The sequence below is a fragment of the Chelon labrosus genome (assembly GCF_963514085.1).
Source record: "Chelon labrosus genome assembly, chromosome: 4".
In the NCBI taxonomy this organism is placed as follows: domain Eukaryota; kingdom Metazoa; phylum Chordata; class Actinopteri; order Mugiliformes; family Mugilidae; genus Chelon; species Chelon labrosus.
The window spans coordinates 7,146,655-7,163,127 of record NC_140340.1 but is presented as its reverse complement, the minus strand read 5'-3'; the positions used below and the strand labels follow the sequence as shown (position 1 = coordinate 7,163,127).

Sequence of the window (16,473 nt, the reverse complement as noted above, 5' to 3'; positions counted from 1 at the left end):
TATGAAGGAATTAAAATCTGCACCTGCGATGGGAGAGACGCTGCCTGTCGGACAGGTTCTTCACCAATCAAAGCTGGTGGGAGGGTGGCAAAGAGAAATTAAATCTCTATCAGAGTTTGCCCAAAAGGTGCGTGGTAGACTCTAGGGTCGAACGGAAGAAGATTCTTCGATCGAAATGGGACTAGCCTCTACAAGAGAGGTGTCAAACTCATTTTGGTAAGACCGGTAAGACAACAGAATAATAGCCTATAAGTAACGACAACTCCACATTTATTCCATTTGTTTTAGTCCAAAGAAGAAGAACAAGTAAGTTAGGAGAATGTTTACATTTAATAAAATATCCTTCTTAAGAAAAATAAGTGCAATTTGGGCACGTTGCTTTCTGCTGTTTAGTCCTGGGTCTCCGTGTTGTGTTCTGTCCATTTCTCTTACTAAAACAGTGGACAAATTAGGGACAGCAGTTATTTTCCTTGGAAAAATTGCAGACTTCACTTTTCAAATTCATGCTGCGGGCCAGATTAGACCCTCTGGCGGGGCGCTTTTGGCCCGTGGGCCGCATGTTTGACACACCTGCACTACCAGATGCAGTTGCAGGCATAAAACAAAATCACAAAAGCACCGCCATGCCCACTGTGAAGCTCGGCAGAAGGACATTTACCTTTTTAAAATTTTAAATAACTGACATTTCTTTGTAGATGTCTGAGTTTGTTTGTTTTTTATCTTATTGCACGTGGTTTATGGAAGAAATAGGAACAGAAAACATCAGGGTCTGCAATTTTTTGTAGACACTGTAAAAAAAAAAGTGTCATTATATATTTTTAACTTCTTTCTGTGTCCTTTAGACGATATTTGATATAATAATTTAATGCAAACACTCCAATGTAGACCACTGTTACAGCAGCAGCTCTTATAATGACTAGTTATAAAAGGTCACCACCTGATCACATGACTCCACCTAAGACTGAACTTCCTCTTGCACTGTAGTTAAACTTGGTGGTAAATAAATAACCTTTTCCTTTTAATAAGTGTCTGTGTAGATTTCAACAACAACTGTTCGTCTCCGGTGACATCTGATCTCATTAAACTTCATTTTAAACCTTAAATCTGTGATGGATGTCACATAACATGTTGTTTATCTATCCAGTGACTGTGACATGTGATTTCCTTGTAAACCACGTGTGTGTGTGTGCTTCGTGGGTCATGTGACTGTGGTCGTTGGTACCGGCGGTTGGTAGGTGTTTTTTTTAGCAGTGTCTGGTCTACCTCCGCTCCAGACAGCGCCCTTAAATCTCTCCTGTCTTCCTCCCGCTGGGTGAAGCCCTGCTCGGCATCAGACATGGCTCGGACCGCCGTTGCTCTTATCCTGTTTTCGGTCGTGCTGTCCGTTGTGTCCGCCGGAGTGTTTTTCAACCCGAAAGAGCCCTGCTATGTCCGCCAACCGAGGAGAGACGGCTTCGGACAGAGGTATGTTGGAATAAATTTAGTAAAAGTTAGTAAAAGTTAGTAAAAGTTAGCCCGTACGTTACGGAGAAGTTTAAATTAGCCGCAGCAGCGAGCTAGGTGGCTAACGTTAGCTTCGAACAGCCGTTGGTTCCGTTGGTTCCGTTGGTTTTAGCCTGTCAGAAAACACCAGGAGGCTAAAGCTGACTCAGCTAGATTACACAAACAGATGTGATTCATATACAATTACATATCGCACAAAACACGATTAAAGTAGACGTAGAGGCGAAAAAGACACACAGTTTTTGTATTTTATTTATTTATTTATTTTTTTGTGCTATTTTGACTACAAGGCAAATCAATAAACAGGCAGAAAACAATAAAAAAAAAAAAAAAATGTCCCCATCAGCGTTTACCACAAATCACGAGGTTTGCTGAGTCACAGGTTGAGGAAGTTTAGAGCTTTGTAATTTCCCTGCAGCTGACTTTATCAAACCTGAAAGACTGATGTACATTCAAAACAGAGCTGGGGATCAGAAATGTTAACGTCTGGCTCCTAAACTTAAAACAATTAAAGCATAATTACATTTATTTACATTAAGTTCTTTCAACATATTGGTCTAAATTCTAAATCCAAGCTATATAACTGTTTTTTTTTGGTCTGAACATTGACTGGTGCTGATTATTTGAGGTATTTAGGTTCCTCAAGTAACAAAAAACAAACAAAACAGCTCATGTTATAGATTGACAGAAGACACATGACCTACAGTGTGACTGCGAGCAGGTGTTTTTCTCAGTGTTTGCACATCAGAGACTAAAGTAGGAGAATACACAGTCTTTACTGTCCCTCTTCAATGTATATCAGGATTATTAGAGATATCTTTACACGCCGATCAGCCGCAGAATTTGTGCATGTTGTGACAATTCAGTGTTCAGCTGGGAAACTTCTGGACCTGGCATTCATTCATGTGGATGTTACTTAGACATGTAGCACCCACCTAGACCAGACCAGACACCCCCACCCTATAGCAATGACACTCCTTGATCCCCAGCAGGATGCACACACACAAAAAAAGCTTTAAGAACAACTAAAAAACAAAACACGAAGAACAGGACAAGGTGTTGACCTGGCCTCCAACTTCACTAGATCCCAAATTGCAATACAATTTACAATATGCATCTGATGACCTGTCTATTCCCAGGACCGTGCCCCGTCCTCATGAGTACTTGAACGTCTCTGAGCTGCCCAAGGCGTGGGACTGGAGGAACATCAACGGCACCAACTACGTCAGCACCACCCGCAACCAGCACATTCCCCAGTACTGCGGCTCCTGCTGGGCACACGGCAGCACCAGTGCCATGGCAGGTACGACTGCCCGAGTATTGTTGAGTATCGTTCACACACACAGGCTAAATCAGTCTCGGCGCGGATCACAAGATCATCGCTTGATCCTTTATTTAGCAGGTGGTAGTTCCACTTCCTCCGCCGCTTTGAAGAACAGAAACTGATCTCTTTGCTTTTTTTTATGCTTTCTCTTTAAGATCGCATCAACATCAAGCGGAAAGGAGCGTGGCCGTCTGCCTATCTCTCCGTCCAGCACGTGATCGACTGCGGTAATGCCGGCAGCTGCCACGGAGGAGATCACACTGGAGTTTGGGAGTACGCCAACACGCACGGCATCCCCGATGAGACCTGCAACAACTACCAAGCTAAAGACCAGCGTAAGTGTCAGTGCTCACTGGACAAGGTAATGGTTAGGATCACATACACAGTCTGAGCTGTACACGCTCTATTTCTCTCTCTCTCTCTCTAAAGCATGCAAGCCCTTCAACCAGTGCGGCACCTGCACCACCTTTGGAGTGTGCAATATTGTGAAGAACTTCACTGTGTGGAAAGTGGGAGATTATGGAGACGTCAGTGGGAGAGAGAAGATGATGGCAGAGATTTACGCTAGAGGGCCGATCAGGTTTGAAACTTTTTCTTTTTTTAAAAAACAAACAAACATATAACGAGTCATTCTGCTTGTTTTAAGTAATAATTTAATCATACAGCACATTTCATCATGTACATTTTCGAGAAGAATGTGGTTTACATTGACATGGACACGCAATCTCACCCAAAGACAATGAAGATGTTACATGTTCTTTAGTATCCCGGTTTTGTGTTTGTCCATGCCCATTTCCCGATTTCAAGAAACCCGGTTTTGCTACCTGGAGTACTCCGATAGAAGCCGGGATACTGGAGCACGTATACACCTTATCCCGGTCTCTGACGGCTGCCCACTGTCTGCGCAGGTCGCGAGTGACGCCAAGTGACGCACTAGATATACAAACAACATGGCGGCAACGAGAACGTCTCACTTTTGGAGCGACGAAGAGACAGAATTTTCCCTTAAAGTAATGAAAGAACTAAACATAACAACGTGTTTAGATGGCAGAAAACACCGACATGCCGATGTATGGAAAAGCTACGTGACGCTGGTTTTCCACCTCGCACCGTTGAGCAAGTTAGGTCGCGTTGGAAAACATTGAAAAAGACGTGAAACACGCATGCGCAGATAGAACGCAGCGATCGGAAAACGGGTTTCTGGTATTTATCATGTATACGGTGATATGAATAACCGGGTTTCTCTGTGTTCCATGTAAACACCATATCCCGGATATGCTCAAAGCCGGGATAAGCCTCAAAACCAGGATACTAAAGAACATGTAAACGCAGTCAGTGAAGATGTTACATCGTCCAGCAGATATAAACTATAAAATCAGACACGTATAGAATGAAATAAGCTTGCAGAAAGTTTACAGTTCTACTTTGCATGTTACGGTCAGGTAGGTAGGTGAGACGTCAGGTATTGAAGAAGTTCAATTCAATTTATATAGCGTCAATAACAAAGCAAATTGTTTCAAGACGTTTTACAACATCCAGCCTGAAACCCCCAGAGCAAGCATAAGATAGGATAAGATAAGACTTTATTTATTCCCGTGGGGGAAATGAAGGTGTTACACCAGCAGGGAACAACGGTGCAAGAATACAAAACAAAAAAAAAAAGCAAGAAGGCGACGGTGGCAAAGAAAAACTCCCATGAGCTCATATGGAGGGATCCATCTACTTAAGGCCGGCCGGGTACAGACAGAAAAGAGAGAGAAGAGAACAGCAGGAGGAGGAACGAGATCTGTCATAGATGCATATGTCTGACTGAAGCGTATATGTAGAATCTGATGATGATACAAATACAAGTTTGTTAATGAGGACAAATATTAAAGCCAGATTTATCCCTCTGCATTAGTTCAGACGTGTCCTGACGTGCACCTCCCCCAGAAATGTAGCTACGAATCAAGATGACACAGACTAGGGTTTAATCCTGGGAAACGGGATTCCCGGGAAATCTGATCAAGACTATTTCCTGATTCCCGGGAAAGGTTATGACGGGAAACGGGAAATATATATTTATTTTTTGTTAAATGCGCTTCTATTGTTGTCTTACGTTAACGTTGAATTCAGTGCAGCAGTAGGCTATAGCCTAGAAATCCACGCACCCTAGCGGCAGCAAATGTCATTTGCAGCAGTAGGCTACCAACCTCCTAATGATGTCTGCAGCCAGCTTTGTTAGGCCGTAAGGTGAACCCTGTTATCGTTTCATCCCGCTCCACAGTCTGGCATCTACACAATCTTTAGTTCATAAAACATAACGAGTCATGCTAAGCTACCCAAAAAAAGTTCGTCGCAAAAATTCCAGTCGATTGCCGATGCGTCTATGTTTTATGCAGAACTAGTTTCTTCAGAGCGTAATAAGATCTTGGTCGCGAGTGGTGGCACGGTTGGTCACGTGATCGTTCTGCACCAATACGGTAGCTGCTTTTTGGCAGATAGGCTGTCACGCACGCAGCTCACTTGATCACGCAGCAGAATTGATCATTGCAAACTTTGTTGATATGGACATAAACTGTGTTTCTTGCCCTAATAATGTTACAAATAATATAAAACATGCTGGGAACGCATATTTGAATGATATCGATACATTACTTGGGCAAAAACAACAACAACAAAAAACAGCTGTTTCCCGGGAAATGGGTCGTCTAATTTTCGGGAAAAATATTAAACCCTAGCACAGACTGCAGCAGCTTTGATTGGTCAAAAATGCCGATGGTTCACATCTCTCTGTGGTCGGGCGAGTCGGGCGAATTCTCCCTCCTTCTGTCTCCTACAAAAAAAAAAATACCATCTACACACAAGCACACAGGGAAACCCAAAGCAGCTGACTAAAACGTCTTTTATACCAGCGCAGCTCTGCAAATAAAAGTGTAGTGAATGGATGAATAAATGAATGTTTGCTTGTCCTTTTAAGGTGTGGTCACACTAGGTTTCTGTTCAACAACATGCCCCCATTCTCACGCGGGTAATAAATGTCTCGGAGACTAATAACTTCTTCATTTCCAAATGCTGTGTTTGTCTTTTGGTGGAAAAGTTGGGACAAATGTTAAGCGCAGGAGCAAAAGAGAGACACTGAAGTGAAACAGGAAACCCACAGTTGGTTTATACCAGTCGAACACAAGTGGTAATGTGACTGAGCGTTTTTAAAATGCAGGGGAAAAAGCAGCCGCTGTGACCTGATCACCTTCCTGAAATGTTTTGACACATAATATAACCTGCCTCTATAAATGAAAGATGAAAACATAGGCTGGAGTTACAGGGGACGAGCATCTAGTGTCTGTGTAGTGGAGAAAATGATTTTATATTCCCTTCTTTTGTCTTTTAAGCAAATGTTGAGCCACTCTGGCCTCCACGTTACCCGTTGTGTAAATATTATCGCATTATTCGACAGTGTGTGCACCTCACCGGTCCTGTGCAAACGGCTGGTATCAGTAAACCAGAACACCTTTATCTAGAAAGTGGACGTAACCTGCGGTGTTTGTTTGTTTTCTTTTCCTTCAGCTGCGGGATCATGGCCACCGATAAGCTGGATGCGTACACCGGAGGCGTCTACTCTGAATACCAGGACGAGGCTTTCATCAACCACATCGTGTCGGTGGCAGGATGGGGAGTGGAGGACGGCGTCGAATACTGGATCGTCCGCAACTCCTGGGGAGAGCCGTGGGTGAGTCCTCATCGAGTCCTAGGTATTATTTAAGCGATCTAGAGTCAGGTCCAGGGGAGTCACCATCTTACCGGTGCCTAACTCCGCCTCATTTCTGAATAACTTAAAAGTTGGAGCTTTAAGCCTCGATATATATTTAAATGAACCCATGTAAGGTTGTCATGAATGGAGAAGTTTGCTGCTCAAACATGTTTATTTAACCCTAACCTTTCTCTATAGTTGAACATAGAAGTCTGCCTCAAGTGGTCATTAGAGGAACTTCATGTTGGCTTCACTTTATTTTAATCCCTAAATTTATTGTTTGATCAAAACCTTAAACTTCAGCTGTCTCTTAATCCAAGAATTGCTTATTTTTTTTTTTGTATTTGAAAAAAATAAAAAATAACCAAAATATAAACTACAGTGGAATTTATATTAATAAATATAGCCAAACTAGTAGCCTGACGAGCCAGAGCCACATTAAATGTAGGGTCTGGGCGCTCTCCATAGACAGGGCTCAACCGGAGGGGTGGGATAAACGGTTGTCTTTCAAACTCCCTCTCCACGCAATAGGATGGCGCTACAACCAATCAGAGCAACGAAGAAGGTGACGTAGTCAGAGCGACGGAAAAGAGAGTTCCTTGCATGTGTTGTGGAAAAAACTTATCCTAATAGATATTAAATAGTTCTTGTTGCATCCTGTTTTTATGAGTTCGCCTACAGGTTGAGTTTCTCCTGCATTAATCATTTTTAAGCTGTGGATCAAACTTCTCCAAATACATCCTTCTTTTGCAAGAACGACCTCTGCAGTTTCTTGTTCTTTTCTCAGAGAAAAGCTTAACTTCAAGTCTTTCAGAGTGGCGGCCAAAGCCGATTCGAAAGAAAGTTGTTCGCTAGCAGCAGCCATCGCTCTGGTAGTTCTAGCAGGAGCAGGATGGGGAATTCACGCGTAATTCACGGAACTTATGGTCGCAGGTCAGTCGTCATCACGTTAAGCCCGCCCACCGACTCGTGATTGGCCCGGTCCATCTTGGATTTTTCGAAATCTCAAGTCAACGGAGAGTGACTGCCCCTGGAAGCAAATGTAATTTGCTGCCGCTAGGGGCGCGTTTAGATTCTAGGCTACCAAACTAGGGCTACAGTTAGGGGTTTCCATGTTTGATTCCTGTTCATATTACTTTCTCAGTCACTCGCCTATAAAATTTTATGAAAACAGATTATTTCTCCCATTTCCTCAGGGTGAGAAAGGCTGGCTCAGGATCGTGACCAGCGCCTACAAGGGAGGAAGCGGCAGCCATTACAACCTGGCGTTGGAGGAGGACTGCATGTACGGAGACCCAGTCGTCCCTAAAGGCTACCACTAGAGGAGCTCGGTGTCAGGACGCCACTGCACACGCTCATGTCTTCCTATCGGGGGTGGAGGGAAGCTTTTTTTAATTTTTTTTTTTATATATGTTGATGCTGATAAAGGGAATGAATTCAGTTTTTTATAGCAAATTATTTTTAAACTTGTAATCAGTGCCAGGGACTTGAGCAGAGCTGCTTACATTTGATGTGTGTTACCTGTTTAACAGTCACAAACTTTATCAACGAGGGGAACGACACTCATCAGTACAACTCATATCTGTGCTATAGGAGAATTTAAAGTTATAGCCTTATAGATTGCAACATTAGGAGGACATGGAAGAGTTTTCATTTTTAATTTGTAAATGCATACTTACTCAGCCAAAGAACGCAGTGATGACAGTTCATCCTGCACTGCTGCAACGCTGAACGTTTTCAGTGTGTGTCGTTAAAGCTGCCGACCGATATTGCACTACACAGCAATCTATGATTTCAATGCACTGATGAAAATAAAAAGCAGAACTTTAAATGGCCTTATATGCATTTGACAACAAGTAGAGTAGAAGTTCCTGTTTTTGTTTTTTTTTCACACTGAACAATCTTCGAACAAATCAGAATATTTGCTGTCGCCGTCTGTGCCAATAAACACGATACTTCACGTGACTTCTGTCCTTTGAGTGTCAATCACACTGTATGAAATAAATGAATGTCTTCCCTGAACCTGTCCTGTAACAGAGAACGTTTATAAACGACAAATGTAAAAACTCAACCCAACACCTGACATGTTACGATCATACATTCAGGTTTTTTTTTTATTTTAAAACAGCTTGAACCTACATAAAATATAGAAAATCAAATATACAGGTGGAAAAAAAAGAAATATTGAGCTGCATCTTCAGAGGCTCCTCCATCGACCAGTCTGTCTTATTACGTTCTGTGACATTTGTCCAATTTGCGTCCTCATCCGAAACTCGTCTCCACTCACTCGGTCAAACTTTTACAGTCCCGTCTCCAAGCTGTGTGCTTCAGTGTCTAGTACGGAGCCTTCGGTTATCGCTGGGATAACTTATCTCCCGTCTCTTTGTACAGTCTCCCACAAGAACGTCTTCTGTGTCGTGTCCCCGTCAGTTAATCATGATGAAATTTGACTTGCAGTGAGCTGGAGAAACAATCGCCCACATGTTAGCGCCTCGAAAAGAATCGACGTCAACATGTGAAAACCACTTCCTTTCTTTAACTTGCAACGCTCTTTTATGTATCGTGTTTTCATCCGGTCATATTTCGCTTTTAGTCTACAGATGTGGCGCGAATATCACGAGTCTAAAAGTCGACGCGTCACTTACCGATGAACTCGGCGACGGGGTCGTGCTCGCCCTCTGTGCGGATCGTTCCTGCGATGCTGTCGTTCTCCAGGATGGGCAAGAAGAGCTGAACGAAGTCCGACGTGTAGGGTGGCGCGATCACATCCAGGACCTTTTAGGAGAAATATTTCATCCTGAGCTTTGTTTGAAAAGGTCGAGTGTATTTAAAGCAGGCCAGACCGCCAAAAGATACGACTTCTAAAGCTTAAATTGTGAGCAAACAGTTGATTTACACATCTAGCAGTCTATATTTGTGGTGAACTCATGCCCAGTATAGCTCCACAGGTTAAGCTCTTTAATCTCCATTTCCTCAGGTAAATACCTGGCTCTTAAGCTGCTATATATACTCCTCTCAAACCCAGCGGTTACCTCAGTGACAAAGTATCTAATGAGGGAGATATCCGTGTTGAGCTTCTCCAGACATTTCCGAATGTAGCCGACGACGGGCAGCACGTAGCCACGGCTCAGCAGGTGAACCATTCGGTCAAGCAGAGTCTTCTTCAGCTCCAACTGAAGAGGAAATAAAACCAACACACCACAGTCAGCTGACGCACACACTGACAACACACGGACGTGCGCCGAGAAGTGAAATCAGACCTGCTCCATGACGTCCAGCTGAGAGTGCTCCGTCTCAAAGAGCTTGATGAGCAGCTGGAGGACCTGCGGGTGCAGCAGCTGGTGACACGTACAGATCTGGGGAGAAAATATCACGTTCAACTTTTCTTGCCATCTCAAACAACGGTTGAAAATTAAACTTGTGTCCGGCCGTGATGTCGTACCTCGTCCAGTAAAGCTAAATGGACGGGGGTGTGGTCCGTCTGGAGCTGGAAGTACCGCGGCTCAGACACCGTCCAGTCCACCCACTTCAAAACTCCCATAGCAACCACTGGAAACCTGAACGCACAACCATGAAGTCAGCAGGCTCATACCGGCCGTGACACTTAGCATTACTTCACACACTTGTTTTTTTCAGTGGTTCACTCACCGAATACACTGGTACAAAGTGCCGAGTTCAGCCACCAGCTCTGTAGCTCCTTTGTTCTCATTGCAGCACAGGTTGTGCACGGTCTCGATGGCCTTGGAGGTCGACTTCAGCTCATCTTTGTTGATGTTTACTCGCTTGTTCTGGGATCGAATGAAAAGAAAAGTCAAAGATGTTAAGGTGGAGCAAGAGGACGTAAAGTTTGCAGATGATGAGTTACTACGTTTAAATCATCATAACATCATTTCAAGTCAGTAAAGCAGCAGCGTCTTAAAGGGGAACTCCGGCGCAAAATGAACCTGGGGTTAATAACACATGTGTACCGAGTTCGACCGTTCTCTGGTATTTGTTTTCATGTATTTGTTTTGTTAGTCAAATGTGACCAGTTTTCTTGCAAACCGCTAATTAGCGTATAACGCTAGCCTTCGGGGGCGCCATCTTGGGGAAACTGAACTCTCTTCGTTCAGTGCTCTCTTCCGGCAACAGACAGTTCAGTTTCCCCAAGATGGCGCCCGCCTGGATAAGCGAGCCGGACGCAAACGGTACTGTATCCCTTTTTTAATAAACTGCCTGTATACTTGCAAAGTTCTCAATGCTTCGGTTTACATGTAGAGACCCTAGTTATGCTACAATGTAAGTGTGGTGATATTGTGAGCCTTGTTAGTGGTATAGAAATAGCGATTTCTTTTCATGTGTACGTGTGCCCCGAAGGCTAGCGTTATACGCTAAATAGCGGTTTGCAAGAAAACTGGTCACATTTGACTAACAAAACAAATGCATGAAAACAAATACCAGAGAACGGTCGAACTCGGTACACATGTGTTATTAACCCCAGGTTCATTTTGCGCCGGAGTTCCCCTTCAACTTTCCGTACCTTCTTCCATGTCTCCACCACGCTGGCAGCATAGGCCAGGATGTGGATGTATTTGTGTTTATGGTCTTGGTTGATCTTTGATCCCGGCTTAAAAAGCGACTGCATGAACAGATCTAGAAAGGCCGGCACTCTGATCTAAAAAAAAAAAAAGAAGCAGTTAACAGCACTTTATGAAGCAGGCAGTGGCTATAAACGAGCTATAAAAGAAGTTGTGTCCTCACCAGCTCGACAGGAGGGGGGTCCATGCTGCTGAACATCTTGAACAGAACCGTTATATCAGCAGGATTCAGGGCTCCTTTGGACAACATGGCACCCAGCGCCTGGCAGGCTCGTGGGTAGGCTGCTGCCGTGCCGAGGGCGAGGGTGATCTGACTGGCATCGTGACCTCTGCGATTTAAACCGCAACCACAGATCGGTTATCTACGCACAACCCAACCGGCGCAGTTTCGTTTATTCTCTGCATGTTCCATATTTTTTCCCCTGAGACGACACTAAAGAGAACCGATCAAGTCAAACTACCTCTCATGTGCAGACTTTTGCACCTCCTGGCCGATCCTACGAACAGCTGAGCCTCCCTGTTCCTCCTGAGCGAGGATGGACATCATGGCCTGGGCAAAGAGGTAGGTGTGCTCGCCGTGACACACCATCTTCTGCGAGTGAGAAGAGGGAATGATGAAATAATGTTTTAAACAATATAAAAACAGAAGCAGGGCTCTAAACGCGACTGAAACACAACCTAATATTTGACAGCACCACAGCTAGTAGAAACTAAAAGAGTCTCACAGCGAATTCTGGCAGGTTCTTCTCCAGATTTTCTTCTCCGCCGTCCAGCAGCGTGGCCAAAGACGTCCTCAGGACCCGGGAGAAAACCTCCAGCTGCTGACAAGCTGTAGACACACTGGTGATCTCTCCCTGATAACCTGCGTCTGAAATGAGCTGGACACAAAACACACAAAGAAACACTGAGAAGAGGCTCTAGCTACCCACACACCAATCAGTAATTTGATCTATTTTGTTTGAATTATTGTAATAAATGACGTTTGAACTGACAATTGAATCGTTTTAGCACCAGATCTGATGCTCCCTCCTCTCCTCCTCTTAATCTTCTGAGCAGTACTGTGACTCCAGCTACCACCACTCTTACCTTTACAGTAAAGTTGAGCATCAGGCAGTCGGGGTGAGCCTCTGCCAGCTTATAGAAGAGATCTCTCCACGTTGTGTGCGCTATCATCTGCTCGAGCCAAGCGGGAGTCTAAAAAAAAAAAACACAGGAGACCGGATTGGTTCATAAACTCTTCACCGACGCAACACTTACTCTGAACTCGCGTTCGTAAAACTACTAAAAGCAGCGTTCAGACATCTCACCTCTCCCTCAACCGTGAAGATGGAGTCGGCCTTCTGGGGGTCAAAGTGTTTGATCAGGAGGCTCTTGAGGTGATTTTCTACTCGCTCTTGGACCTGAGCTGGCTCGACACCTGCAGGCGAAATAGCAACATTACAGATTAATGAAACATCTTCAGTGAGGCGCACGCCACTTGGAAAAATGATGAGTAAGTAGTTCGCTAATGTGCCCACCCATCTGGATGAGCCACTCAGCCAGCAGGTTGACGGTCTGAGCCACAGCGGAGTAGTTCTCAGAGAGGAGCTGGATGACGTGTTCTGGAGAGCCACCTGCCTGGAAATACCTGCAACAAGAAGACGCTTTTATCACCCAGGTATCTTCATAACTCAAGTAAAAAAAAACACTACGGCTAACTGGCACCACACTCAACAGTTATTTAAGTGACTTTAAAACGCTTAGAATGAGGACGCTCACGTTTTGAGTGTGTTGAAGATGGCAGGCTCCATGATGTAATCCCTGCTGGAGAATTTCTTCAGACAGTCTTCCTGGATTTTCCCGTCATTTTCCCCTTCAACGTAACCGTCCTCCTGAAAGGACACGTTCACACGGACGTCTGTGACTCTCGAGGACAGGAGCGCCTCGACTCTGGTTTGTCATTAACACGCAGGAAGAGCTACAGATGACGGTCCGGGACGACTGACGAGACGAGCGTAGAAGAACCTACTCTTGACTTTTCACGCAGGTTGAGGAACATGCACCCACATGCCAGTTCATTAGGTACACCAGTACATTCTAATATAACAGCCCTGCCTCATTATGGTTGCATACTGCTGCATACTGCTGTTGTTTAGGCCAGGTTCCTGATGTCTTCATGTTGCTTGATAGCTACGGTTAGCTGCTAAGACAGCAGCGTTAGGTTAGCTTATGTTTCATAATGTTTGAATTATCCTCTGCTGCTGAGCGGGCCATACAAGCCAGCAGCGTTTACTTAGTTTGTTTAGATTGTAGGTTAAGCGTCATATCACATGACTGTAGGTTTGTTAGGGTTTCTCAGTTGGACAGGGCCTCTAAATGTGTTTTGCGTGGGATTTTGGCACAAGGGACTGTAACATCTAATCCTGTGTATTAATGAATGGTTATTGGATTAAGATGAGATTAGACTTTAACAGCAATTTAGGTGTTAGAGCAGCAGGGTAAGACAGCGAAACTACGTTTAAGTGGTGGGTTATGCTCTTGAGAAAACAAATGTCGCACAGAATGACGAAAATAAGTAAAAATAAGTAAAATACTTGAGATATATGTGTTTTGCACTTGAGAGAAAACAAATGTCGTTGCACTGAAAAAGTTAATTGTTGGGATGGATCTATTGTCCAGAGGATGGAGTTGATCCTTCAGGTTTATTCAACATAAACTTTCACATTATAACAGTCATGAAGGAGGGTTTAGTGCAGGACTTATGGTATTAAAAAAAAAAGCGTTTGTTTTTTTTCTCTAGTGAGTGCATAATTAGATTTAAAGCCCCTAAATGAGAGCTGACCACATCTCCATCTCTCCTCTAGCTGGTTTTATCTCCTCAGTCTAGTAAATGTTTAAGGAAACATGAAGTAATTAAACACGGTTTGGTTTTTGTGAGTGTATGAAGTCACTTGTCCTCTTACAACCAACGTTAAGTGTTCTCCTGTAGCTTCTAGCTGCGCTAAATTAAATCAACACACATTTAAATGAATGAAAGAACAACAAACAGTGCTTAAGTCAACTTTAACTCCACGTCCTTAGCTAGCCTGTAGCTGGCTAATGACACAGCTAAACTAGTACTGGGAATTTAAAATATACAGGACACCTAATGCACAAACTTGCCTCCGTGCATCTTTTATCTAAACGTAAATGTGTGGTTGTCACAATAAATCAATGGCTGCTGTAGCTGCAGCTAAGCTAACGCTGCACGGCTAGCTAACGGTCTGAATAGCCAAACAGCAACAAGTCGTACTCTCACCGTGTTCCCGTCCGTGCCTTCCCAGTCTCCTGCACCGCTGTAATATTCCTCGTCCATGTCGACGGGAAAAGAAGAGGCTGTGAGCTACCCACGAGAACCCAGCGGCGAGTTTTAAACGTCGCCGTGACTTCTTTTTTTTTTTTAACAGCCAATTGTGCTCGGCGGCCGAAGATGCAGGTAGTAGCAGCAGCTAGCCTGTTAAGCTAGCAGGCTAACAACAACAGGAGGGAAATGGCTGCAGGCCACGCCCCCAAGATTTAAAAGGTCATGGGAATTAGTCCCCGCGTTCAGACTGTCAGGCAACTTCAGAACAACTTTACATTTTTATTTTCTTGTCTGATAAACTGAACAAAAACAAGAGCAACACAATAATTTGAGCAAAGACTGTTGATACCAGAGGTTTAGAAGGAAAATGTAAAATTATAATCTACTGGTGAACTGCAAGTTATTGTGATTATGAAAGTAAATAAAGGATGAATTAACAATTTTCACATAAACTGGAGAGGCAAACTAAGGTTGGACAAAATATTACATACATACACCGATCAGCCACAACATTAAAATCACTGACAGGAAATAACACTGACCATCTTGTGACAATTCAATGTTCTGCTGGGAAACTTTTGGACCTGGTATTCATTCATGTGGATGTTACTTAGACATGTAGCACCCACCTAGACCAGACCAGGCACCCCCACCCCATAGCAATAACACTCCTTGATGGCAGCAGCCATCCCCAGCAGCATGAAAACACAGAAACGCTTTAGGAACAACTCAAAATAACATGAAGAACAGCACAAGGTGTTGACCTGGCCTCCAAATTCACTAGATCCCAAACTGATCAAGTATCTGTGGGATGATCCACAGAGGCCCCTCCCCTCAAAGGCCCCCCCACTAACAACGTTTTGTTGCCAGACACCACAGGACACCCTCAGAAGGCCCATGTCCACTCTCTGATGAGTCACAACTTGTTTTGGAGGCACAAAGGAGACCTACACAATATTAGGAAGGTGGTCATAATGTTATGCCTGATTGGTGTGTAATATTAGTCCTCATTAAGCATAGTCCAGCTCCAATAACTCCTATTTCAAGACAGGATTTACAGCAGGACTGTTGGACTAGACTGCATTCATTTTAAGTACAGCAGCAGGTGCAGCTAATCAACTGATATTTAAAACGTGTCTCTCTTTATCCAACAAACAACAGAACGCAATTCACAAAAGCATAAAATAAAATAAAAACCCTTCCAAGTGTACTACTACTGTGAAACAACATACAGCAGCTGCTCACATTTTCCCGCTGCAGGTGTTCGTTGAATGCAAATGACCTCCCAGGTTATAACGAATGGAAAAGGTGTTAAAATGAAAATGAGGCTGCGAAGGATGTGAAACTACAGTTTTGTCCGTCTTTGCATATGCACGGCGCCGAGACTTAAAAGTGCTGCAGGTGTTCGCAACATGTTCGTGTCTAAACTAGTTTCAGTTTGATGCGAGGTGGAACGATGAAGACGCGCAGGTACAGAGTGAATAAAGTGCGTGCACCGAGTATTAACGTGACGTACTGGTCTGTGATTTAAAAAGAAATGGTAACAGGTCGATAAGAGTAAAAATCATCATTCTATTTGCCACATATTGAGTTGTATCTTAACTAGTAATCACTAGTGTGGCAGATAAGTTACCAGCCAGGGTCATGAGGATTTATTTGAATAGTTTGTAACACACAGTAAACATGTTCTGCAGCTATTTGTGAAGCTGAAAGAGAATATTTAAAGCACACTTTAAACTCATAATTCATTTAAAAGTTTAGCTCCATAAATAGTCTGTAAACTATTTAGAAAATGTGTTACCACACTCCGTTACGTCCTGCTCTATCTGCTTTGTGTCCTGTGTTGAAGTCATCACCTCAAGTTTTAATTTTTTACTTTGTTGGTTTGATATATTCTTATAATAATACCAACATCTGTATAAAATAATCTCCTATTCTAAATGATGAAACCAAAATCAAGTCACCAAAAACCTTCTGCAAACAGCAGATGACATAAATGACAGTCTAGACATCTGGG

The 16,473-nt window shown here is 43.6% G+C and overlaps 2 protein-coding genes across 3 annotated transcripts; one reads left to right on the top strand and one right to left on the bottom strand.

The window, feature by feature from the left end:
* The first annotated feature begins 1,190 nt into the window (after positions 1 to 1,190).
* On the top strand, positions 1,191 to 8,522 carry ctsz (cathepsin Z). The gene is made up of 6 exons (XM_084542710.1): positions 1,191 to 1,464; positions 2,643 to 2,806; positions 2,983 to 3,162; positions 3,257 to 3,407; positions 6,374 to 6,536; positions 7,754 to 8,522. The coding sequence occupies exons 1-6, from the start codon at positions 1,337 to 1,339 to the stop codon at positions 7,877 to 7,879; spliced, it is 912 nt and encodes a 303-aa protein (XP_084398836.1). The 5' UTR covers positions 1,191 to 1,336; the 3' UTR covers positions 7,880 to 8,522.
* A 108-nt stretch (positions 8,523 to 8,630) lies between these two features.
* nelfcd (negative elongation factor complex member C/D) lies at positions 8,631 to 14,678 on the bottom strand. 2 transcript variants are annotated; one of them, XM_084542708.1, is made up of 15 exons: positions 14,406 to 14,678; positions 12,893 to 13,005; positions 12,652 to 12,761; positions 12,442 to 12,551; positions 12,221 to 12,328; positions 11,860 to 12,012; positions 11,596 to 11,726; positions 11,298 to 11,463; positions 11,077 to 11,211; positions 10,206 to 10,345; positions 10,000 to 10,114; positions 9,818 to 9,913; positions 9,590 to 9,730; positions 9,203 to 9,332; positions 8,631 to 9,018 (listed from the first exon to the last, which is right to left on the bottom strand). In XM_084542708.1, the coding sequence occupies exons 1-15, from the start codon at positions 14,466 to 14,468 to the stop codon at positions 8,984 to 8,986; spliced, it is 1,746 nt and encodes a 581-aa protein (XP_084398834.1). In that variant the 5' UTR covers positions 14,469 to 14,678; the 3' UTR covers positions 8,631 to 8,983. The 2 variants fall into 2 exon arrangements, with proteins under 2 accessions (XP_084398834.1, XP_084398835.1); XM_084542709.1 differs by having other exon boundaries at positions 14,412 to 14,677.
* Positions 14,679 to 16,473: the final 1,795 nt, after the last annotated feature.